The 26,720-nt window shown below is 45.3% G+C and overlaps 1 protein-coding gene across 2 annotated transcripts in view; it reads right to left on the bottom strand.

The window, feature by feature from the left end:
- LOC137530260 (phospholipid-transporting ATPase IC-like) overlaps positions 1-26,720 on the bottom strand; it is a 173,726-nt gene that overhangs the window by 59,219 nt on the left and 87,787 nt on the right. Inside the window, exons 1-8 of one of the 2 annotated variants that reach the window (XM_068251296.1) lie at positions 23,306-23,519; positions 20,728-20,910; positions 14,689-14,786; positions 13,249-13,362; positions 11,150-11,248; positions 4,809-4,870; positions 2,892-2,964; positions 2,036-2,106 (exon numbers count right to left, since the gene is read on the bottom strand). In XM_068251296.1, the coding sequence (XP_068107397.1) occupies positions 2,036-2,106; positions 2,892-2,964; positions 4,809-4,870; positions 11,150-11,248; positions 13,249-13,362; positions 14,689-14,786; positions 20,728-20,905 (695 nt within the window). In that variant the 5' untranslated portion in view covers positions 20,906-20,910; positions 23,306-23,519. Of the gene's footprint in view, positions 1-2,035; positions 2,107-2,891; positions 2,965-4,808; positions 4,871-11,149; positions 11,249-13,248; positions 13,363-14,688; positions 14,787-20,727; positions 20,911-23,305; positions 23,520-26,720 lie in introns of those variants that run through there. The other variant, XM_068251295.1, reaches the window with a different exon arrangement.

Genomic DNA, 26,720 nt, shown 5'->3' with positions numbered 1-26,720 from the left:
GAGACCACGGACCTCACACCCAAGACTAGGGATTCTGTGTTATCATTGTGTTATACTTCAGACTAGTTCCAGGGTGTCGAGACCACGGACCTCACACCCAAGACTAGGGATACTGTGTACCATCATATTATACCTCAGACTAGTTCCAGGGTGTTGAGACCACGGACCTCACACCCAAGAATAGGCATTGTTTGATATCTGTTATGACCTATTGCATTCCTGACTATCCCTCTGCTTTCTGATTCGGTACCTACGCATATCTGATTACCTGTTGCCAACCCTGCCTGCCCTTGGTTACCGAATCAGCCTTCTGTCTCTGTACCTCATCTGTCCGTGTGTTGCCGACCTGGCTTGCCCAACCTTGAGAGCTATCCCTCTCCATTGAGAGATTAGTCTCTAGACCTGCTTGTGACACCCACCTTCCAGGTGTCACTCAGCCACAGGTCCTTCCTACTATCCAGCCTGGGGCTCCACCCCTTTGGATCTCTCAGGCTGCTGGAAGGTTTTTGCACTTCCCTAAGGGAGGTATTTCCCATACTGCCAAAGACCTCCTGCTCCTCGGGTGGTCCCACTCTAAGTCATTACTGTTGCACCAAACACCTCACAACAAAATCCCAAAACAGAGGCTGGGTCTGTCTATAGAGCCCAGCCTCTGTTGCTAGTCAGATTTCCCCTAAATCCCCCCTGCGCTCAGAGAGACCCCATAAATGACAGCCGCGCTGCCGACACGCAGCGTGTCAGCAGCGGCTGTGTTTACCTTTAGAACATCAGTCTCCGCTCTCCCCCACCTCCTGCATCGCTCCGGTCCCGCCCGCGTCCCTTCCCTCCCCGCTGATTGGAGGGAAGGGACGTGGGCGGAGACCGGAGCGATGCAGGAGGCGGGTGAGCGCCGAGACTGACGTTACAAAGGTCAACACAGCCGCACAGCGCGGCTGTGATTTATGGAGTCTGGCTGAGCACAGGATTTAGGGGGGATCTGATTAGCAACAGAGGCTGGGCTCTATAGGCAAACCCAGCCTCTGTATGGGAATTTCATTGTGAGAACCCCGCCTCGGGTTCTCTTTAAAGGGACTCCGAGCTCAGAAAAAAAAGGAAAGTTGTACTCACCAGGGGCTTTTTCCAGCCCAGTGCTGGTCGGGAGGTCCCACGCCGGCGTCCTGGCTCCTCTCCTTCTCCCTGCTCCGGAATGGCTGGCAGGCCGCAGCCCGGGCGACACTCTCCCGAGTGTCGGGCTGCTTCTTCCGCATATGACGCGGATTACGTCACACGCCGGCCGCCTCGCGTCATCACGGCGGCCGGCGTGAAAGTACTGCGCATGCGCGCTTGTTCGCGCATGCGCAGTACTTTCACGCCGGCCGCCGTGATGACGCGAGGCGGCCGGCGTGTGACGTAATCCGCGTCATATGCGGAAGAAGCAGCCCAGAAATTAGAATTGCGCAGAAGTGTATTGAAAAAATCCGCTTCCACGTATGCACACCGTAATGTGAACGCCAAACATTTTAAAATCTCTGCGCCACTATAAACTTACAGGACTTCCGGTCGCTAAACGTCGCCATGGGTGTTCGCCGATAACAAGATGTTGCTGTTGCGTCAAATTTTATACTTCTGACGCATTGCATCGCACTGCGGTAGGTATGAAAGGCCCCATAGGCTTTCATTTCTTTAGCGTCACCCTGCGGTAAAAAAAAAGGGTAACGCAATGCAATGAAAACGTTCCAGTGTAAAAAGGGGCCTCAGAATAGCTGTTAGGCCTACTGCCTGTAACCTTGTTCTGGAGATTTACCCTCACTTCCTGTGATGTCACTGGTGACAGGAAGTGGCAATAATCTCTGAAACAGGAATGCAGGCAGCAAAAACAAAAACAAGAGTTCTAATCCTGCTCTGAATCTAAACTTTACAAAAATAAATAAATAAAATGGGCTGTGGTTGCAGTTCCGCTTTAACTTTGGCCTACTTAAGGAACCAGGACTGGATTGTTTTCGAGACAATTACATGACGAACTGATGTTTTGTTCGATAGAATAATGAAATCTCACCCGTCAAGTTCGGCTGTCTCCACATAGCACAAGCTGTTTGGCTCTGAGCTGGACAGCAGCAGCATATCCGCCTATAGAAGAAGATAAACACAAAGATAGGCAACAGTGTTTACTAAGCAGCGGTTGAATGACTTGGAACATGAACAAGAACAGACTGTTCATGTCTAATATTCTCTTGTGTTGTCTCAGGAACTGTCTGTGACATGAAATCCATCCTAGACATTAAAGTGACCCATGTAAGCCTTACTTCCTACCACAGTTCTGAAATGGAGAAAGGTCATCTAAAACATTAGCAGCTCAATTCTTGGTTTTCTTCAGATCATTTTTTTCAAAATTATTATTACCATTTATCACACCCCTATAAGGAAACTGACAAGGCAGCAGGGGCCTGCATGTCTACAGTTTACATGCATAGATCCTTAAAGTGATACCCAATAAGAAAAATAAAAACAAATCGGTGGATTAATTTGTAAAGTTTTCTTAAAGGGCATCCGAGGTGAAAATATATGGATGAGAAAAACAATTGTATCTATCCTAACTCTCTTGAAGTGAATGGAAAAGGTAAGAATATTGAAACGGAAATCGATCAGAAAATCAAATTGGAAATCGATTGGACGGAAAATTGACCGAACAAATGCATCGTGTGTACCCAGCATAAAGCTCGACATGCATACTGCAACAATAGCTCCTTTGCAGTCCAATTACAAAGAGCTGCATGATTATCAACACTTGACTGTAATCACAAAGCTTACATACTGGATTATGGAATGAGAGAATCAGGACACTCCCAGCTTCAGTTTAGCAGAGTTCATCTTAAATCTCAAATATGCTTATCAAGTTTATGGTAAATACTAACCGGGATAAATTCATTCTTGTGAATTCTTATAATGTCTCCAACATGGATGTTTTTCCACTTCGTTTTCTTAAACCTGAATCAAGACAAATTAAGACACTAATGACATTTTCTTTTCATTATTTAGAATGTCATTTGTGCTGTAAATCAATTGATTCCTAAGGCCCGGTTCACATTAGCGTTCCCTGTCCGGATTTGCCTGATCGGATCCGGACCGTATACTGTACAAACGGAACGTACGTTCCGCATAGCAATGCAAAAGCTATGCGGACGTTCACACGCGTCCGTTCCGTACAGTACGGAGCCGGACCGGATCAGGACTCCGGACACTTTTCCAACATGCGCTATTTTTTGGTCCGGCTCATCCGGCTGACGCACCCGGACCGGAGCCTGACTGCACCATCCGGATATAGAAAACCAATGGGAAACGGAAGCACAGAACACACTGGAGACAACACCGGACGTTCTACCCCACTTCCTATGCGTATCATAGCAGCCATTTCGGATGGGGACACATGGGCCCAGCATATCTGGAGTGGAGCAGCAGTGACACACGTGCTGGAGCTGTTTGGCAGAATGTCGGAGGTGGAGGTGAGGCCTACAGCGGAGGACCTGATTCTACAGGTGCACCTTCTGCTGACCCCAACAAATTTTAAGGTATTTTGTTTTGTTTTGTTTTTTTTTCCCCCCACGGATTCGGGTGGCAGCCTGAAGCAGTCCTGATGCAAACGGACCGGATCCGGATCGGAACTATACGGTCCCAATCCGGATCAGGTCCTGATACAATCCGGATCCGGTCCGTTTGCATGCCAAAACGCAAGTGTGAACAGGGCCTAACCGGAGTCTATAATACGTTACTTGATTTAAACCCCATTTTTATTGCTTGCTTTATACCACCAGTAATTCAGTATTTATGAGTCATTATTATGTGCCTGTATAGGTATCCTTACATTTAGTGATTTTCCCAGTCTATGCTCAGCAGGTTCGATTATTAAATTACCAATATATTTACTAGCTGCACCACCAGGTGCCTGACTCACGCAATGGCATCGGGTGATACCTTAATTAATGTGCAGCGCTGCGTAATATGTTGGCGCTTTATAAATACAATAAATAATAATAATAATAACTCATAATCCCCTCGCAACCGATAGTTCTCGACGCACTATTTTGGAGCAGTAGACCACTGACCTTTTATTGCGGCCACAAAATTTTGAGCCTTATTTCGGGAATCGGCCTGCAGTGTATGGCCAGCCGACGGATCTCTCTTTAATCAGATTCGATCACAGAGAGATTTGTCTCTTGGTTGAATTTGCCCATCACCAAATATGGCAACCTTAATGGCCCATACTCACGGGCTACTTTTGAAGCCTGTCGCTAGCACACGGGAGCGTGTGCGCGACAGTTCGGCGACAGCTCGTCACCAGGTCCCTCCGCATACTCACGCGGAACAGGGATCAGTGAAGCGACGTTCCCCCGCCGGAAGCGCCATGTATTCTCAAATGGTTGCTGTCGCTAGTCCGCATACACACACGGACTAGCGACAGTTGCGACGAAGTTGCGGCAGCAACTGTGGCCATGCGATTGACCACGCCAATCGCCTGGCGACAGCAGCGACGATTCGGGGAGCGCGCCTCATACTCACGGGCGACCTGTCGCCGCAACACGCTGTGACACGTGGTTGCGGCGACAATTGTAGCCCGTGAGTATGGGCCATTAGATTATTGCAGCTTCAGAGGTGTGAATTGCTCAACATACTCTGGAAAGAGCTAATTGAGTAATACATCATTAGGCATCCATTGGCATCATCAAAGCTGGATTTATACAAGCCGGAATTTCCAGGCATGGGTCTGTGACAATCAATGCATGTTTTTTGTTTTTGTTTTTTAATTCTTAATAGGTCTACAGAACCTAACTTACCTTCCATCTTCTATAACTTCTGAAGGTCGATTGTTAATCTCATTATCCATTTTGTGACGAGCCTTTGAAAATAAGCAGATGCAGAATTAGCTACACAATAAACTGTACAAATAATTATGGCTGTTGAAGTCCTGCTAGGTCATTACCACTAACTTGACAGGACAAAAGTCAAGTCTAAAACACACCTTCAATTTTAATTGGCCAACCAATTTTACCTCCACCATGTATAGTATGAGAGTTTACCTACACAATCTGCCCATAGTAATCAGGATCTGTTGGCCCTCATATTCAATGGAGGTGTTAAAGTTATAGAGACTATTTTCTACCATCCTACAAGTTCCTAAACCTATTCTAATGTGCTCTGGCTTACTGCAGCACTTTCTACTATCACCATCTCTGTAATAAATCAATGCATCTTTCCCCTGTCGGACTTGTCGCCCTGTGTCTGGAAGGCAGCCAACTCTTCCGTGCTGATCTGCAGTGGCTGGATGGTGTAATGGTTAAGAGCTCTGCCTCTGACACAGGAGACCTGGGTTCGAATCTCGGCTCTGCCTGTTCAGTAAGCCAGCACCTATTCAGTAGGAGACCTTGGGCAAGACTCCCTAACACTGCTACTGCCTATAGGGCGTGTCCTAGTGGCTGCAGCTCTGGCGCTTTGAGTCTGCCAAAAGAAAAGCGCAATATAAATGTTCTGTGTTTGTTTGTCTGTTTGTTATGCACACCCCTCTCCAGGCCCCTCTATGCACACTCCAGTGTGTGTGTGTTATTTACATAAGCCAGCAGTGTCTCTTCTCTCTTATCAGTGACAGAACAGCTGGCTGACAAGGAGTGAAAGGAGCTGGCTGACATACTGAGGAATTACAGATACAGGCAGAGCTGTCTGCAGCCTGTCACTAGTATTCAGTGGATGAGAGCTGCAGGGGACAGAAGGTAAACACACAAGTGATCTCTTGAGATTCAAAAGGAAGGGTGTATACAGCCAGCTTGTGTATGGATGTATTTTCTATGTGTGGACATACTGTACATCAACCTACTTCCTGTTTTGGTGGCCATTTTGTTTGTTTATAATCAAACTTTTTAAAACTGTTTTTGACTACTTTTAATTCGGCAGGGAGCGGCGAAATTGTGACAGAGGAGAATAGGATATGTCCCCTAATGCACTGGTATGTTTACTTTTGTGCGATTTTAACAATACAGATTCTCTTTAAAACTACTGGCAGTATTTGCCCAGATACTAATCATTTTCTGCTCCACAGACTGTCAACGCAATAGGCTGCAACTTTCCAGAGAGATTCAGTCTGTGCCCTGCCCCTTGTAGTCTGATCCGCAGGATGATGCAATTTAAAGGGGAACTGAAGAGAGAGGTATATGGAGGCTGTCATGTTTATTTCCTTTTAGACAATACCAGTTGCCTGGCAGCCCTGCTGATCCTCTGCCTCTAATACTATTAGCCATAGCCCCTGAACAAGCATGCAGCAGATCAGGTGTTTCAGTGGTTCAGACTTATAAGTCTGATCTGACAAGACTAGCTGCATGCTTGTTTCTGGTTTTAATCAGATACTACTGCAGAGAAATAGACCAGCAGGGCTGCCAGGCAACTGGTATTGATTAAAAGGAAATAAACATGACAGCCTCCATATACCTCTATCTTCAGTTCCCCTTTAAAGGACCACTATAGCAAAAAAAAGTAAGCAGTTAAAATCTGACACAAGTGACAGGTTTTGGACTAGTCCATCACCTCATGGGGGATTGTCAGGTTTTCCTTTGTTTTCAAAAGCATTTCCTGAATGTCAGTTGCTAAGTTTAAAATAGTAAGATACCAACCAGCCAGCATTTCTACTTAATTGCACACTATTTGGCAGTTAGACTTAGCAACTGCCATTCAGAAAATGCTTTTGAAAATGCAGAAAATCCTGAGAATACCCCATGAGGAGATGAACTAGTCCAAAACCTGTTGGTTTTGTCAGCTTTTAACTGCTCACTTTTTTTTAGCTGTGGCCCTTTAAGTATCAGCTGCCACATACACAGCTCACACATAACACACTTGCTTTGGGTCATCTTATCAAAATTTTGGGACAAGAATTTTAGTTGAAGAATCTGACATACAGCCAATCAGTCTCTTGGAATTGGTTTATTTACTGTACAGGAGACGATACAATGTCTGTCGAGGAAGGCTCTGAACAGAAGTTATATACTATATACTATAGCTATATACATATTACATATTACAATTATTACAATTATTCCTCCTACCTTGACCCCGATTAGGTCCTTACAAAATATCTAAGCTAACTATTGGAACACACAATACTGCATAACTGAATACACATAAATATTTAAGTAGATGAGGTCAGTTAGTCAATTATTATTAGATGTATTTGCTTCAGCAGTAGCTTGTATAATTTAAGGTTAGTTTGACTGATGAGATCCACACGGCGCTATCTCTTATCTACAAGACGCCACAAATCATCCCTAGTAGCACATTCCAAACCCATGAAACCGTGTGAAAGAAGAGAACTAGTTTTTTAAGACTAAATGTGTAGAACAAAGGGAGTGTGGCAAAATGGTTTACAGGTGGCCATTTTGTTGTAACATAATCAATTTTACTTCACTATTCAACCCAATATCATTTTATTGGTTTTTGTTTTTTGACAGATTGAAGCCTGCCGCATCACGCTGAAATGTCTTGTCACTTAATAGCAGACTGATGGAGGAACATGGCAGCCGGAAGTCTACTTCCTGGTCCCCTCTCCCACCACAAGGTAATTCTCCATGGCCTATCCATACGGAGTTTCTAAGAGACAACCTAACAGGGCTTGTTCCTAACTCATAGAAGCCACCTGGTACAACTGTTCACTGACCTGAGGAAGTAGGGTCAACCTGCGAAACACATATGCGTTTCTTTGAGCCCAAAATTTGTTCCCATTAGTCGGTGTATGACTGGAGCATTCATCCAGAGAGGTAGAACAACCTCTTCAGAATCATCTCTTTTTTAGTGTTTTTATATTTATTTCCTGGGCATCTCCTCACATCAGTTTTTAGTTTCAACCTTAGCTGGAAGGTTTTATTTTATGCTTTCTCGTTGTGTTTGAGAGTTTGCCTTCACTTACTTCCTTTATGAAGGAGCCTAACCACTTGGAGAGAGACCACCAGGAGTGGATTCCCCAACCTGAGCGGGAATCTCCTGTATGCATTGAAAGTGGTTGCCATCTGTTAGCAACTCTGAAAACAGGAATAGAACATCAAACCCCCATCTGGTATGGTATCATTTGCAGTTTGCACTATTGGCTCCTGGTACACCCCTTGTTTTTACTTGTTTCCTGGGAGTTCCAGAACAACCCATCAAGACTAACCCTAAGGCTCCCTGCACACTGCATGCGATTCTGATTTTTAATTGGTTTTTACATCCGATTTTTAATTGTTACTGCATGCTGCATTTTTTCCTCCGTTTTTCTGTTGATTGCATTCAGGGAAAAATCGGAATTACAAATCAGAATTGCAAAACTGATTTGCAGTGTACAGGGAGCCTAACGGTGTATTCTTTTTCAGGTGTTGTGGTAAAACCAATTTAACCTCCTGAGCAGTATGCCCAACTGTGTCAGGCAAGACATTTTTGCAGAAAGCGGTATGCCCGACACAGTGTCTGGCAAGCCGTTCAGGGAGTTTCCCTAGGTACAGGAGCCCCACAGTATAAGTTAGGGGCTCCTCTACAATGTAGCTAGCAATAGGGATGTTATTGTGGTCCCCACCCCCTAATTACCCCCTAATCCCCCCCGATCCAGCCGCTATATACATACCCAGCCTTGTTCCAGCGATGGCTGCAGACTCCCTGCACAGCCACGGTATTCTCCAGGATGGGAGGATCGGGACTGACGTCACGACGACATCATTCCCGATCCTCCCCGTCCCGGAGAATACCGCGGGGACACCTACCTAGCCAATACTAGGGGACACATAACTAGCTTCTCCTGGGGGACACCTGTACCTACCTAGCCTATACTAGAGTAGAGGACATCTGTAACTATCTAGCCTATACTGAGTGACACCTGTACCTACCTAGCCTATACTAGGGACATCTGTAACTATCTAGCCTAAACTGAGCGACACCTGCACCTACCTAGCCTATTCTAGAGGACATCTGTAACTATCTAGCCTATACTGAGTGACACCTGTACCTACCTAGCCTATACTAGGGACATCTGTAACTATCTAGCCTAAACTGAGCGACACCTGCACCTACCTAGCCTATTCTAGAGGACTTCAGTAACTATCTAGCCTACACTGAGCGACACCTGCACCTACCTAGCCTATTCTAGAGGACTTCTGTAACTATCTAGCCTACACTGGGAGCCACCTGTACCTAGCTAGCCTATACTGGGGGCATCTAGACCTGGATACCTACCAACAATAATCTGCAGGGGATTCTGAAAACAGATGGGTACCGTGCGGTGGGCGACACAGGACAGGTAATGTATAAATGCACACACGGGAGTACATTTTTACATGGGGGGCAGCGACGAGGCAAAGAGCGTTGCCGATTCCCGAGCGATTTCATGCTGAAATTTATCAGGAATCAGCCTGCAGAGTACGGGCAGCCGACAGATCTCTCTCTAATCAGATTTGATTAGAGAAAGATTTGTCTCTTGGTCGAATCTGACCCATCCTCTCTAGATGTATGGCTATCTTTACATTCGTATTAGAACAGGTTGAGCAGCTGCAGCTGGGAAGTATAAATGATCAGAGATTTGGGGGAGTAAATTTGAAATTTAGTTTAGATTTTGTGTTTCAAGCTTGTATTGAACTCAAAATGTACACTAGATCCTTGCTTGGCACATTCTGTTAAAGTGAACCAGAAAGGAAGCATCCACTTCTATTTTACCTTATAAATCAGTGGGAACATGACAGTAAACACCTAATCTGCCCTTTGTTTCATTGTTCTCTGTTTAATCTGATTGTTATCACCTCTGATAAGAATCCCCGACTGAGCACTCAGTCTGGCTTTGCTATCGAAAGATTATAGCTGAGTCTGTCTTCTCTGGTGTATTTTCAAGCCCAAGCCTGCCCCCTTGTGGCTCTACTATGTGACTCAGTTAAGTTACAGGAAAAAAAGGTTATGAAAATTAAGTCGATCACTTTTTGCACAGAAATCCAGCAGAAACTGAACACCAAGGAGGTTAGAGAAACCCTGAAGTGAAAAAAAAACGTATGATATAGTGAATTGTATGTGTAGTACAGATAATGAATAGAACATTAGCAGCAAAGAAGAGAGTCTCTTATTTTTATTTTCAGTTATATATCTTTTTCTAACTTTTTTCTATAACGGTCATATTTGCAGTTTACAAACCACTCTCTGTATTTTAAACTATAAAACAGAGCATAGCCAATGACCCTTTGAAATTTCCTTATCTCACCCTGTCTGTTTCTTTGTTGTTTAAGTGCTTCAGAAAACAGGACAGTCTTCAATCCAAGTTGGGTGGAATAGCTCAGAGAAGCTCTTTGGCATACATAATAACTGAAGTTTTTTTTTAATCTCTTCCTGTACTGGAAAACAATGAGACTCTTTGCTTTCCTCCTAATGTTCTATTTCTTAGCCGTACTACACATACAATTCATTATATCATAACTTTATTATCTTTTTAGATTTGATTTAAAGGGGCGAGACACAGATTTGAATGAGTTTTCAATACAAATGTTTTACCCTGTTGATACACTTTGCACTGAAACACCTGAGGGGTTTAAAGTGATCGGCTGATATCCCATGCTATTACAACACATGGCCAGCAGGTGGCCACGCAGTAGAAAACGAATTTCACACGTTCATCCGGGCAAAAATATTCTTTTTCCCAGGCTAAAAAGAAAAAGGCAATGCAGGCAGGATATCATGGTCGCACCTCGCTTTCTTACTTTAAAACCTTGTTAATAAAAGTGTAAAAACACAACCAGGGGCGTAACAAAAGCCACTGCAAGGGATGCAGCTGCAGGGGGCCCTAAGGGGGAGAAGCCTGAGGGGGGCCCTGGCTCTGGGGCCCTCCAGGGCCATTTTTAGGGGCAGGAGGGGGTGCAGTGTAGGAAGGGGGAGCAACATGCTCAAACAGCAGCGGGGAGGGGGCCCCCGACTCCCCCCCCCCCCCCTCAGTCTACAATCTGCGCTCTATCCTGAAGCAACAACAGCTGGGAGAGGGGGGAAGAGGGCCTATCCAAAGTTTTGCAGGGGGGCCCAGTGATTTCTAGTTACGCCCCTGAACACAACTAAAATAATGATGCAAATCATCAACTAAAACATTCCCAAATCAATAACACGCAATATAAAATATTATTCCTGAAAGAAGTCACCGTCTTACCACATCATCCACCAGGTCTTTGATGGCGGTGATGCCGAGCACTAGCAGCAGCGGGATCAGCGTGGTAGACCAGGACACTGTGGATATCTGAGGTGTTGCCTGAAAAGAGATGGAAATATAAATGACGTTATCACATAGGTCCGCGTTATAATTTGCACCCATTGGACGGAGATACTAGTCTTTAAAGCGGACCTGAACTCAGAATTTCCTCTCTGCTCTAAAAGATAAGCAACAGCATAATAACCTGGCAACTGTAATGAGAGGGATATGGAGGCTGCCATATGTATTCCCTTTTAAACAATACCTGGCCGTCCCGCTGGTCCTCTGGCTCCAACACTTTTAGCCACAGACCCTGAACAAGCATGCAGCCAGGCCCGGATTTACCTCACAGGAGCCTATAGGCACTGATGTCCTGGCACCCTAGACTCCGCCCTCTATGAACCTACAAACCTCCACTGAACCGCATTGCGAAGTGTGCTGGCTGCCTTAGCTGTCACTTTTCCCTTACTACCCTTGCCCATCATAGGTAACTACAGGTGCCCCTTAGTATAAGGTAACCAGAGGTACCATCTGAATTACATAAGTAGTTGTGCCCCGACTGAAGGGAGATCTGGTTAGTGGAATGCTGAGAGCTGAGTGAGTAGCCTCTCATTTACACTCTCATCAGGACTCTGCATAGGGAAGGAGGGAGGGAATCGCTCGGGGAGGGGCCGCTTTTTTCATCATCAGGCGCATGTAGTCATGTGCCTACAGTGCCTTATGGGAAATCCGGCCCTGCATGCAGCAGATCAGGTGTTTCTGACATTATTGTCAGATCTGACAAGATTAGCTGCATGCTTGTTTCTGGTGTTATTCAAACAATTCTTGCAGCCAAATAGATCAGCAGGGCTGGTATTGTTTAAAAGGAAATACATGTCAGCCTCTATATTCTTCTCACTTCAGTTGTCCTTTAAAGAAACACATTTCTTTGTTACAGCTGGTACACATCCTCCAACAAATCTGCACTGTTTCTACTTCCTGCTTTCATGGAAGGAGACATGTTGTTAACATCCTGTGTTTGCCAATTAGCTCTCTGCCATGTCAGCTGACACAGCTAAGAGATCAAATTACAACTTAAGGTGGCCATACACTGCTCGATTTGCCATCAGATTCTACCAACAGATAGATCCCTATCTGATCGAATCTGATCAGAGAGGGATTGTATGGCTGCCTTTACTGCAAACAGGTTGTGAACCGATTTCAGCCTGATACCGATCACAGTCTGTGAAGCTGCCGCTGCACCCCCCCCCCCCCCGGATACATTACCTGCTCCGTCCGGCGCAAGTACCCCGGTCTCCTCTGTCTTCTTCTCCGTGCTGGACTCCGAGTTGCGGACCGCCTGACTTCACTACCTGTCCGGGGAAGTTTAAAACAGAAGATTTTTAAACTACCTGCCGGGACAGGAAGTAGCCAGCCGGAACCCAGCGCGGAGAAGAGACAGTGGAGAGAGCGGGGACTTGTGTCGGCGGAGTAGGTAATGTATTGCTGCTAGCGTTGGTCGTCGGGCATTCGAACACCGCTATCGACGCACTCCCGACCCGCCGGCGATCGAGGGAAGTCTTCCGCACGGACGGGAATCGTCGGGAATAATCGATTTCGGACGGAAAGCGATCATTCAGTCAGCGTTTGCGCGACGATTTCACAGCCGATTCGATCACAGTGATCGAATCGGCTGTATATCGGCGGGAAAATCAGTAAGTGTATGGGCCCCTTTAGACACAGATGAGAGGGAATTAGGCTAAACTCTCTAAATACATACAGGGTGCATTTCTCTAAGTTTTCCTTCTATCCTGTGCAAGAGTTCAGGTCCACCTTAGATTGCTGGGGCAAGGCAGGTTTTGCAGTTATTTTGTATACACGGAGAGGACCGCCACCATTGCAGCGTGCCTATTATTACTGCGACTGGAATGGCCGCGTGCATTGTGCAGGAGTAAACATACTTACACATTCTGTCCTCATTAAGTGACATCAGAGTCTCGTATATGACTAGCACATTGTTTCCCGGTTGGCCGGGAGTCATACGCAAATAAACAGGAATATCAGGACCGTGGCTTATTTACCTGGAGGATGAGGAGGACCAGGAAGTAGGCATTGGCCGCTCTCTTAAATTGCTCAAACAGGTTCATCGGCAGGAAGGTGATCGGGTTGTACTTGTAAGTCTTGATTGCATTTCCCTGGTGGAAGAGAAGGACGAATTAGTTGGGACCCAGAGGAGGATATATCCCATAAGGAACAGAGATCAGGCCTATGCAATGTTTAGGACTTATGACAGGAAGAAAAAGCTTTTAAATTAGAAAGAGAGAATCAGAACAACAAAAAAGACATGAATTTGAAGACAACCCTTAGGCCGGCTTCACACTGCGGATTGTCGTTACGGGTGCAGCGCCAAAAACAGGCTTTCAGGGAATACCTCGTTACTATGCGGTATTCCCCTTCTGGCATCCGGCCAAACAGGAAGTAACGCTTGCTTGCGGTCACTGCCTGTTTTGGAAATACGAAATGCACGGAAGTGTATAGTAAAAATGCACTTCCGCGCATCGCCGGCAACATTTTTAAAATCCCTGCATCGCCATAGAAATAAATTACTTCCGGTCCGCAGCACGTCGACGCAGATATGCGAGCCAACGTGGTTTTGGAAGCACGTCAGATGGAGCACTTTCGGTGCACTGCACTGCAGGTAATATATAAAGCACCCATAGACTTTCATTGCCCTGCGGTAGCAGCGCGGCAAATTGCTGCAACGCACTGCGCCAGTGTGAGCGGTCCCTGAAGCGACCTAAAAATAAAAGTTAGATGATACTCTAACTTACAGAGAGGGAAAGCTCTGGATCTCATAGAGCCTTTCTGGTCCTCTCTCTCTCTGTGCCGAAGTTCCACTGCTGCCCCTCTCCCCACCTTTTATTAAAGTTATTTGAATTGCAGGTCAAATACATATTTAGCCTTACTCTGGCAGCAATTTAGAGCTAAAATCTAATCAGGCAGCAACAGTTGGAGCTAGAACTAATCAGGCAGCAATGGAACCAAAATGTATTCAGGCAGCAATGGTTGGAGCTACAACCTATTCAGGCAGCAATGGTTGGAGCTACAACCTATTCAGGCAGCAAAGGTTGGAGCTACAACCTATTATGGCAGCAATAGCTGGAGCTAAAACCTAATCAGGCAGCAATGGTTGGACCTACAACCTATTCAGGCAGCAATGGTTAGAGCTGCAACCTATTCAGGAAGCAATAGTTGGAGGTAGGACTTTCTGGAGCAGCATTGTGCAGACCTGGATTGATTTTAAGCAGCGAACCACAAAATACTCTAAAGCTGCAATAGGTGGAAGCAGAACCTCATTAAGCAGTGCTAGATAGAAAGCCCACCATATCCCCTGGAGAACATGTACCATGGTTGCAGAACCAAGGCTCCAGAACATGCAGATAGACTAGGTGACATACGTAACAAGAGTTTATTTTCTGGGAGGAGAGAAAAGCCAAATAATAATAATAATAATGACATACCGCATATTTGCTTTTCTTGAAGCAAAGGAAGGTCTTTTTCTGGAATTCAGGCTGCTCGTAGAAATATCGATCATTCGCTTTCACTTGCCAGTTACATTCTGAAAATGGAACAAAAAAAAAAGAACAAATAAACTGTAACTGAATATTTTAAATGATTTAAGCTGGCCACTAACGGTCCAATTTCTAGCGAAAAATCGTTCGAGCGATCAGAAATTCTGATCGGACAAAACATCGTTCACTACACCATCAACTAACCAATCTTTGCTTCCTATCTATCACGACCACCAAGAAAATCCAAATTTTCATTGACGAAAATTCATTCAGGCAACATTTTTTTCACTCATTCATAATCGATTGTGTCCATCAATGGAGATTATTTACAACCAATCCGATCAGAATTTCTCATCGCTCGAACGATTTTTGGCTAGAAATTGGACCATTAGTGGCCAGCTTTAGATTCAACAGCACATTTATTTTCCTAAAGCCAAACTAAACAGGATTGCAGCCGAGCCTACAGGAAAATCAGAATACAGTCAATGTATGAAGCTATACCTTTTAAAATGATGACTTTTGGTAGATATTATCCATGAATGTATTGAGAAGCACCTAAAAGAATATAGTGTCGTAGCACAATCCTATGTCTCTGCCACACACTCAACAATTTGCCTGTTTGATTGCCATCAGACTAAATTAAAATGATTGAATCTGCCAGAAATCTGTTTCCCAGCATGTTTGGCCAAACATACTTTTGTCTGATTTCGGCAGAAAATCAGTCGAAACTATCAAACATCAGATGGCAATACAACAACTTGGCAGATTAGCTTTTTGTCCCTAGGGTTGTACGACGGACAAGGGGACAAGAAATGTGTATGGAGGAAAAAAGTTTTTGCCACTATTTAGAAAGGGGTCCTTCACAGTGAGAGTGGTAACATTTGGAACATCTTACCTCAAAAGTAGTTATGGCAAACTATCGCAATTTAAAGAGGCCTTGGATGTTTTCCTTGCATTGAAGGGCACCCATAGCTATATTTACTAGGTAATTCTTGGGAGAGTTGATCCAGGGATTTATCGGACTGCCATCTGGAGTCGGGAAGGAATTTTTCCCTTAATTGGCCCAAGCCTTGTAAGGTCTTTTTTGCCTTCCCCTGGATCAACTGCGGGTTCAGGATGGTGTTTTTTTTTTTCCCCTGGTTGAACTTGATGGACGGACATCTTTTTTTTAAATCAACTAACAAAACAAATAATGTAACTATGTAATCTGACAGTTTCTCAGTCAAGTTTAATTAAAATAAAAACAAACAAAAAAAAACCCCTATCAAGTTTTCTGTGCAATCGATCATTTTCAACAAATTGTGGTGAAATGGAACAGAAAAATTGTAACGTGTGTGGGGCCACCTTTAGGCAATTTATAATGTAAATTATGAGGGAACGACAGACCACTGGCAGGACAGATTCCATAGTCTTCCACTCTTCTAATCAAGCTGCCAGTCTGCAGGTATCGGCGTGAATAATTAAGCTTGGAGCACCCGGATTTGTCGAGCTGTCAGCGCACAGTTTACAGATAAAGGCTGGCATGTGTAAGCCTGGGTATCCCATAACCAGCAACAATCACCCGTTGTAACTAAACCACAGGCAAGTTACATCACCGTCCCAAAGCTCAGCCACCAGCATGTACCGTGTGCATCCATCACTAAAATCCCATATGGGTTAATAGAGAAAAACAAATCTTTATTGTAACATTAAATGGACTTCTGTGCCCCCTTCCCCATACCATTATTATTAAAGTGGGCCTAAACGCTAGCAGAGGACAGAAGGGAAACAGAGAGAAATGCACCCTGTATGTATTTATAGAGTTTAGCCTGTAATTCCCCCTCATCCGTGACTTATCACAAGTGTAATCTGATCTCTTAGCTGTCAGCTGGTTGCCTCACCAGAGCAGCTCATTTGTAAACACAGGATGTTAACCCTATGTCTGCGTCCATGAAAGCAGGAAGTAGACACACCGCAGATTTATTTCAGGATTTTCTATTAGCTGTAACAAAAATGTTTTTCTTTAAAGGTAAATATGCTGTTGCTTATCTTTTAGAGCAGAGAGGAAGTTGTGAATTCAGGTGCGCTTTGGGGCCCGTTCACACTTAGAACCGCAGAACGCCGGCGATTACCGCCGGCGTTTTGCGGGAGTAATTTTCCCGCGATTAGTGCGGAAAAATCACTGGACACTGCGGCGGTTTTGGAGCGATCGCGATTAGCGTGCTGTGCACGCTAATCACGATCGCTAATCGCGGAACGCTCCTCGCTGGCAAACCGCTGCATGCAGCGCGGTTGCGGTTATCGCTAACCGCAACCGCGGCAGTGAGAACACTGCCACTCGCTACAATGTGTAGCGGGCGGTTCTTGCAGAACCGCTAGCAGTTTGCCGTGAGTGGGAATCATGCGATTCCCGCTCAGGTGAGAACGGGCCCTTAAGGAACTGAGCTGGAATTATAGTGAAAATATCCCTTCAGCGACAAGAGATTTGAGACAATGAGACTTCTCCAGAACTACAGTATTTGCTGGATATTTTGGGTTGGTTCACACGGACACTTGTTGGGCGGAAAACACAGAGCGCGGTGCTTGTTGTTCAAGGGTTGTCTATTGAAATTAATGGGCAGCCCGCTACTATCATTTACTGCTATTTTTTGCGCAAACGATCCATTTTGGTCCCTTTTTTTCCCCTTCATCTGAGGTCACCCTGGAAGCCTTGATTACCGCCACACCTCCGTGCCCCCCTGCGGGGGTGAAAAACGCCAATCACCACCAAATGCTGCCAAATGTTACATAGTTATTTGGGTAAAAAAAAAAAAAAAAAAAAAAAAAAAAAACAGACATACATCCATCGAGTTCAACCAGAAAATAAAGTACAACTCCAGCCTTCTCTCTCATATATCCCTGTTGATCCAGAGGAAGGCGAAAAACCCTTACGTCCAATTAGCCCCAAAAGGGAAAAAATTCCTTCCCAACTTCAGATGGCAATCAGATAAAATACCTGGATCAACACCACTGGATATTACCTAATAATTATAGCCATGGATGTCTTTCAACGCAAAGAAAGCATCGAAGCCCCCTTTAAATGCAGGTATAGAGTTTTCCATAACTACTTCCTGTGGCAATGCATTCCACATCTTAATCATTCTTGCTGTAAAGAACCCTTTCCTAAATAAATGGCTAAAACGGTTTTCCTCCATGCACAGATCATGTCCTCTAGTCCTTTGAGAAGGCCTAGGGACAAAAAGCTCATCCGCCAAGCTATTATATTGCCCTCTGATGTATTTATACATGTTAATTAGATCTCCTTTAAGGAGTCTTTTTTTCAGACTAAATAAACCGAGTTTATCTAACCTTTCTTGGTAAGTGAGACCTTCCATCCCACATATCAATTGTGTTGCTCATCTCTGCACCTGCTCTAATGCTGGAAATACACAGCTCAGTTTTGAGCCATTAAGACTGTTCGATGATGATTTCCGACATGTCTGATCACCGTTCGATCGTTTTGCCGCTCAACTTCTCATGGAATTGAATAAATCGAAGAAAAATAAGAGAATCGAGCGGCCAAACGATCGGGCGCAGAATCGAGCGCCAGAATCGACCCATGCATTCCCAGCATAAAACTGCAAAAAAGCATTTGAGTGAGATGCCAGGGCAGCTTAATGAAAAGGTTCATAGACTGTTTCACTAAAGGGGCCCATACACTTATACTATAGTATTTCCCGCAGATATACAGCAGATTCGATCACTGTGATCGAATCTGCTGTGAAATAGTTGCGTAAACGCCGACCGAACGATCGATTTCCGTCCGAAAACTATCGTTCCCATCGTTCTGTCTGCGCGGAAGATTTCGCTCGATCGCCGGTGGGTCGGGAGTGCGTCGATAGTGGTGTTAGAATGTCCGATGACCGACGCTAGCGGCATTACATTACCTGATCCGGCAGCTGCGTATCCCCTCTGTCCCCGCTGCTCCTTCTCCACTGGGCTCCGGCAGGCTTCACTTCTTCCTGTCCCGACAGGAAGTTTAAACAGTAGCGCGCCCTCTACTGTTTAAACTTCCCCAGACAGGAAGTAAAGTGAAGCTGGAACCCAGAGCGGAGAAGTACACAGCAGAGACTGGGGGACTCGCGCTAGCCGGAGCAGGTAATGTATGCAGGGGGGCGGCAGCACCACCACCACCACAGACTGATCGGTTTCATGCTGAGATCGATTCACAATCTGTTTGCAGTAAAGGCAGCCATACGATCCCTCTCTGATCAGATTCGATCAGAGAGGGATCTATCTGTTGGTCGATCCGATAGCAAATCGACCAGTGTATGGCCACCTTAAGACTGTTTCACTTCGATGTCACTGTCACAGCTTCACTGATTTTCTTTATAATAATAATTGCAGTATTTGTATAGTGCTTTTCTCCAGGCAGACTCAAATCGCTTGCGAGGCAGCCACTAGAGCGCACTCAGTGAGCAGTAACAGTCTTAAGGTGCTCATACACTGAGCCAATTATCGGCTGATCGATCGATCAAAATTGATTGTTCTGATTTCCATCTGATTTCAATCGTTTTGACATGCTGGAAAATCTAGGAAAATCTGTTGAGATGGCTTATTATTTTGCATTGGCCCTAATGGAAATCTGATAGGAAAAAAAAAATGCCATCAGATCGATTTTCAATAGATTTCATAGTGAAATCTATTGGAAATCTGTCCCTAGTAAAAAATGTTCCTAAACACATCAGATGGATCAGAGAACTATCTGATGATCTATCTGCTGCTAATCTAACGAATGTATGGCCTGCTTTAGGGCCAGTGCACACCAAAAACCTCTAGCAGATCTGCAAAACGCTAGAGGTTTTTAAAGCAGATTTCAGAGCGATTCTAGGCATGTTTAGAGACGTTTTCTAAACATGCCTAGCATTTTTTAGAGAGTTTTTGTGTAGCAGATTTCATATATTGTTACAGTAAAGCTTTTACTGAACAGCTTCTGTAACAAAAACGCCTGGAAAACAGTCCCTGATCGAGCATTTTTCAGAGCAGTTTTCCACTTTCCTATACTTTACATTGAGGCAGAAACGCCTCAGAAATCTAAAAAATGCTGCAGGACAGGAGTTTGCCTTTGGGGGAAAAACGAACCGCTCTGGTGTGCACCAGCCCATTGAAATACATTACCCAAGCAGTTTTCAAACCCTCTAGCATTTTTAAAAACGCTCGAGAACCGCTCTGGTGTGCACCAGCCCTTACTAAGAACCCAAGAACTCCTTACTAAATTTTCATGTGAGTGAGAAATCCAATCAGATTTCCCCTTTTATTCAATATATGTCAATCAGAAGTGGTGGATTTTTCTGATCAATTTTGGTGTAGGGTAGATTGCCAATTTATTAGTGTATAGATCCAAACAATTTTTTCAGAGTTTTTTAAATGTTAGAATCAATCAGAAAAATTGATTGTAATTCTTGAATTGAAAAGCAATTTTAAAAAAATTGTATGGTGTGTGTGGCCACCTTTACTGTCCAAATTCGTGTTCCCCTGTAGAATGAGAAGCACTGCAGCTGCGTTTTCTTGTTCTCTATTTAAAGTGCAGCCAAACCAGTCTACCTTTTGGGAGAGTACTGCCGTTCACCATCTCTTCCAATCAAGACATGGGAGGGCAGGTAGACACCTCATTAATGATCACATCTAGGGCGGGATTTGTGGAAAGGTTACAAAGGCCATGGTCTTGGGCGGCTACAGCCTAAGGCGGCACCTGGACATGAAATAGGGGTTGATAGCAATGAAAGAGAAGGCTGCAAATGGGGAGAAACACATGATGACGGAAGCAGATACCAGCGGGAGTTGTACATGAAAGAGAGGAGCAGCAGTACATGGATGTTATACATGGAAGAGGGGTCTGTACATGGACGTGGAGGGGCACTCCTGCACATGGAAGGGGAGCCCAACATACTTGGCCCAGGGACCAAAACAGTATAAATCCAGCCTTGCTCACATCTACAAGGTAATTGGGTCACCAGAGCTTGCACTCACCTTTGGGGTATTGTTCCCGGCTCTGTTCTGTTTGTTTGTTGATCCTGTTCTGATCTGGCTCAGGAGTGGCAGCACTTTCTAGATCGTCATCCGTTTCATCATCATCGCTGTAAGGGACTTCATCATCGTTCGGCGCCTGCGAGTCATCATCAAACGTTGCGTCAAAATCTGGGTCCATGACTCCTAAATAAGCAGAACATTGATGAGCTTAACAGACAACATTTTAACAAAAATACAACTTAAAGGGAACCAGAGAGGAAGCACCCTTGTGTATTTTACCATACATATCAGCAAGAACATTAGAGAAAACACTTACCATGCTCTCTGTTTCATCCTCACTGCTAAAAGTGTTATCAGCTGTGATAAGAATCCCGGACTGAGCATTCAGTCTAGCTTTGCAGGGAATAATTATAGCTGAGTCATTATAGCAGAGCCACAAGGGGGCAGGCTTGGGCTTGAAAAAAAACACCAGAGAAGACAGACTCAGCTATAATGATTCCTGAGCAAAGCTAGACTGAGTGCTCAGTCGGGGATTCTTATCAGAGGTGATAACAGTCAGATTAAACCGAGAACAATGAAACAAAGAGCAGATTAGGTGTTCCCACTGATTTATAAGGTAAAATAGAAGAGGGTGCTTCATCTCTGGTTCTCTTTAAAGCATATATGAATGTCAAAATTGGCAAGAAAAGATAGCCCTACAACATGTAATAATTAGTGATGGTCGTAATGTGCTAATTAAAATTTCACAAAATGTAGTGTAATTTTCATAATTACTATTGTAATGGAAGAATCATAATCACAAAAAATTATGCAAAATTTTGCAAAAGTACGACCCTACAAGAAATTAACAAAAAAAAAAAAGGATTGTAATTACGATCATTTTTGTGGCAACATTTTCATAATCACAACCATTTTCATAATTAGGAGCATTTTTTACCATAAATTACGATTTTGTGTTATCCATAATTTAATGTATTATTTTTTTTTGTAAATACCCTACATTACGGAATTACGAATGAGCACGAAATGAATTATGAATAAACATGAAACATGCTAATCGCAGTAAAATCACCCGCGCAAAACAGTAGCGCTAAGCTAGCGTTTTGCTACTTTGTAGGGGAGACAGCCAAGGAGACCGGGAGTCGACACAGCTTGACAGGTGAGATTTACAATGCATAGGCACCGAAGGGACAATATCATTTGGGGGCGGGACAGTAGCCAGGGGTCTGTTGCTTTCGGTCGTTGCGATATCACACGCTGTTACCAACGCACCGGATCGACCATGAGGGACTGAGATTTTCCAGCTTGCTAAATCGATACATTTAATCGACTTTGGCCCAAAATAGGTTGAATTGTCAATTGAGCATGATGTTTGCAGCACAGGTTTCTATCTGATTCTACTAAATTATCGAATCAGATGGGTGATAGGGCCATCAAATCGATAGATAAATGGCCAGCTTAAAGGTTGGGTTTATGTGAGCTTTTACCTCAATCCAAAATTTAAGAGAAATTTACAGCGAACAATTCCAATATATATTTAAAAGGTTTAGCGCTAAAAAATTAATATTAAAAAAAAAAAAAAAAAAATCAAAAAAGGTTTTAGTTTTACTGTTGTGGAACACCGCCAGCACTAGAGAAAACTATACTTATGAAAGCTAAAATTTCATGAATTAAAAAATGAAATTTTTGAGTGCTATACAGAGTGACTTTATAATTAAAAATGATGCTTCTATTTCACTCTACAGATTCAGGCCTGGTGCACACCGATCGGTTTTTGTAGCGTTTTCCAAACCGCTTCCGCCTGTGAAAACGCTTGACTAATGTATTTCAAATGGGATGGTGCACACCAGTGGTGTGAGGTTTTTAGCAAACCGCAAACGTGGCGCCTGTCAGGAACCGGCCCGCGGCACGCCTGCGTATACGGTTCCCGACTGCGGGTTTGACCAGATTGAGAGGGGAAGCAGCCTTAGTCAAGCTAAAACAAGGCTGGGACCCCTCAGAACACCTCTCACTGCCACCACTAGCGGTTCGCTAGACACTTCCACTCTGCTGTCGAGTCCTCAGCGCGCACTCCGCGTTTTCGTATTTGGGTCAGCTTTGCGCTTAGGCCAAATACGGGAATGCCACGCACCCACACACACACACAGTTGCAATCTTACACTGTCGTGAAGCAAAGACCCACTAACAGTCGTTCCGAACGATACTGTTAGCCACTCTGCTGTCGCTACTCGCACTGGCGTTGTTCGTACGTTGGGTCAGCTGCGCGCTTAGGCCAACGTATGACAAACGCCCCCACACACAATGCAATTACAATTTCATACGGTAGTGTTGCTCAAGCGTACAATTAGGCATGAACTTATACAAGGTTACACTTCAGTCTCTTCTAGGCTATGAGTGTTAGTTTAGTACGGCAGAAGTCAAACTTATTAAATAATAATTTAATATTCTAGAAAAACATAGAACAATGCAGAACTTAATATATACAAAAAGATTACAAAAAACTAAGTAAAAATAGTTACAAGATAAAAGTTACAAAGATAACAGGTTACAAAGATACAACACCAAGCAATTTGCTTACCAAAAATACAGGAATCCAGATAGAAGAACCTTGGACTTTGGTGGACGGACACAATTCTGGTTAGACCAGGAGTTCACTAGCTTGGGCCAGGAGACCGGCTGCCACTACCGTCAGAAGAGAACTGATTTGAGGTAGATGTCCCCTGGTTTTTATAATGAAATATTCGCCTCGAGGCTGTAAGCCTGTGTGGACGGGGGGAAGCTAGATTTAATTACATCCTCAGTCATAATTGGATCTCCAGAGATCTAACATCCACCTGCGAAAAATGTACAATAGCCCACATACATGAAAAGATTTCCCTAGTCCACGTTACAGGTGACAACCCCATTGTTGACAGTACTTCCTAGCTGATCAAAGATAAGGAGGTTGCACCTCCACCAATAATTCAATTTCCACAGGTAGAAAATGGTATCAAAAGGACTTCACCCCTTCCATAATTTCCAGTAGGCTGTCAAATACATTTCAAACATTCAGGTGTCAGCTTCCCCCTTTCCTCAAGACTCTTAGCAGGCTTTCCTTGTATAATGGGACAATAGCTGACACCAGACTCAAAAGCCATGCCGACCAGCCTATTCTTCCTCAATTGGCCGCTAATTAGCAGTACACACAGTTTCCCCGGCTGGACAATGAGGGCAGAGGTAATGTAAATTTACATGCAGACTTACATTATCCTTCAGATTACTCTGGCCAGGTGGCCAATTACTACCAAGCACAATACACATCTGAGGTTTTACCCAGTAGACAGAAAAAAGACAGAAATATGTTCTGTTATTATCCTTAACATTATCAGCACCCCAATATATCACCACACCTCCCCTCTTTAGAATGGGGCAAGGCAGATGATCTTCCCAGATTATCCTGCCTGCGCCTACATTGTTGGTTCTGCTTGACGGGACAACCCATCAGCATTCCCATGATTGCTCCCCTTCCGGATAGCGCTGGCAGGTGATTCTAACGAATCATCCTGCCAAAGCCTACATTGACGGCCTGGCCGGGTGGGGTAACCCTTTAGCATCCTCAGGAGGGTTCCCCACCTGTCAGTTAGCTCCAAGCTACACGACTGGAAAGCTAGGTCAGGTTGCTGCAATGTGTCGTTGCCCTTGGCAACCTGACGTAACCAACCAGGGGAATGTGGGTCAGTGACGACCGTGAATTCGCGACCATAGAGACAGTGCTGCAGCTGGGGGAGGGTTCCAACCGTCGCTACACGCACTTTCTCTATAGTGGCAGGAGCTATCTCTCGGTCCCTTTGGGGAACGATTCTTTGCCGGGCTGCCTCCTCCACTTCGGACAGCTCCGAGGGAATAACTTCCCAGAACCCTCTCAGCCCGCCCCTCCCAGCTGGTGACTTGCTGGCTAGCCCCCTGAGCTCTTCCAGGCTGCTGTCAAATCGAACAGCCCCAGAGAGCTCAGGGCTGCCTGTCACACATTCCAGGAAGGCTGCAGACGGAGAGGCTCCTGGGCCCTCCAGGCCAGGTTCCGGATTGGATGTGGCTGACCCAGCAACATTTGCCACTTCAGTGGACAGTCCCTCTGCTGTAGACTCGCTAGCGCTGCGGGTTACCACTGCAGCGGAGGGAGCGTCCACATTACACGTATCATAAACCACCTCACCTTTGGTCTGGAAACCATCTGAAGGGGAAGGATCTGGCCTAGTGCCATCTGCCCCTTCAGTGGACAGTCCACCTGCTGCAGCCCAGCGAGCGCCGCTGGTTACTCCTGCAGCTGACGGAGTGTCCACATGACACACAGCATTATGTAGTACAACACATATGACAGCAGCATTATCAGCCCTACATATATTGTCATTTGGGACATCACATAAAACATCAACATTATCTGCAGCATTACACCCATTGCTACTCAGCACTTCACAAGTATCATCAACAGTTCCTGCCTCGATCGCCTCGATAGTCCGTGCGTCATAAATTACCTCATCAGTTTCTGCATTCTTGGTATCAACAGGTTCCACTCCAGGCCTAGGCACTGGAGACTCACTAGGGCTGGCTCCTAGTACACAGTCCGTAGCCCCTGGGGCCTCGCCAGCATTCCCCACTTGCACAGCATTATCAAACAGTACCTTGCAAGAGTCCTGAACTTCTGCTGGGGGTGCAGGCCCCACAGGGTTTGGGGTAGGCTCATACCGGGCCACTAACCGTCCCAGGTCAGTACCCAGCAAAACGTTGGTGGGGATTTTGTCAGTTACCCCAACTTCTTTCAGTCCACTGCCGGCCCCCCAATCCAGGTGGACCAAGGCGGTGGGTATGGCTGGGGTGACACCCCCAATTCCTCTGACAGCAATCATTTTCCCAGGTATGTACTGCTCTGGGTTCACAAGCTGGGGATGTATGAGAGTCACTTCTGCTCCAGTGTCTCTCAGCCCAGTGGCAACTGTACCCTCAACCGAGACAAGCTGCAGATTCTCTGCATAGCCAGTGGCATTCCTGGTAGCACACAAAGCCGTTGGGACTTCACTGGGGTTTGAGTCCTCACTGGATTTTGGGGCCTCCCTCTTCCTCTCTGGGCAAGTCATGCTGATATGACCCACCCTGTCACATACAAAGCATTTCCGAGTGTCAGTGGTTGGTTGCCTGAATCCAGGAGACAGCGGTGCTTGCCTCCTCTGGGTGCTGGGTGAAACAGGTTTAGCCATCTGTTCTCCTCTCCAGCTGGGCGTAGTAGTCCTCCGGGACTCAGGTGCTCTATGGGCGGTGTAGGCATCGGCCATTTCCGCAGCCTCATCCACTGTCTTTGGTTCTCGATCCAGCACAAACAGCCGGACCTCAACAGGACAGGTGTGTAGGAACTGGTCTTTTATCATCAGCTCCTGCAGGGCATCCAAGGTTTTAACTGACAGTCCTTTTAGCCACTGCTGGAAGGCAGTGCGCAGGTTGCAAGCATGATCCAGGTAGCTGTCATTAGGACCTCGCTGCACTGTACTGAAACGTTTTCGATACACCTCTGGCGTGAGGTGGTATCGTGCAATGATGGCTTTCTTAATCGCCTCAAAGTCTGTTTCTTCCTCCTGGGGGAGACTCACAAACGCCTCCAGGGCCTTGCCTCTCAGCCCTGGTGTGAGGTATCTTGCCCACTGCTCACGGGGCACCCCATACTGCCGACAAGTCCTTTCAAACCCCTGTAGGAAAGTGTCTATGTCAGAGTCCTTGTCCATAGCGGGGAACTTATCCAGGGGGATTCTGTGGACTCGCTCACCTTCGCGTTCTGCGGGTCCAGCAGACCGGTTCTGCTGCTGAAGTTTAGCCAGCTCCAGCTGGTGTCTCCGTTCAGCACTTTCCCTCTCGGCCTGGTGTCGCCGTTCAGCTCTTCCCTCCTCTGCCTGTCGGTGCAGTAGGATCAGCTTTAGGCGCAGTTCAGGATCAGCCGAGTTCAGTAGCTGTAGATCAGCTTCCAGAGA

This window comes from Hyperolius riggenbachi, chromosome 1 (genome assembly GCF_040937935.1).
Source record: "Hyperolius riggenbachi isolate aHypRig1 chromosome 1, aHypRig1.pri, whole genome shotgun sequence".
In the NCBI taxonomy this organism is placed as follows: domain Eukaryota; kingdom Metazoa; phylum Chordata; class Amphibia; order Anura; family Hyperoliidae; genus Hyperolius; species Hyperolius riggenbachi.
Note: the sequence above shows the minus strand (reverse complement) of the source record. Positions and strands in the feature narration are given on the sequence as shown.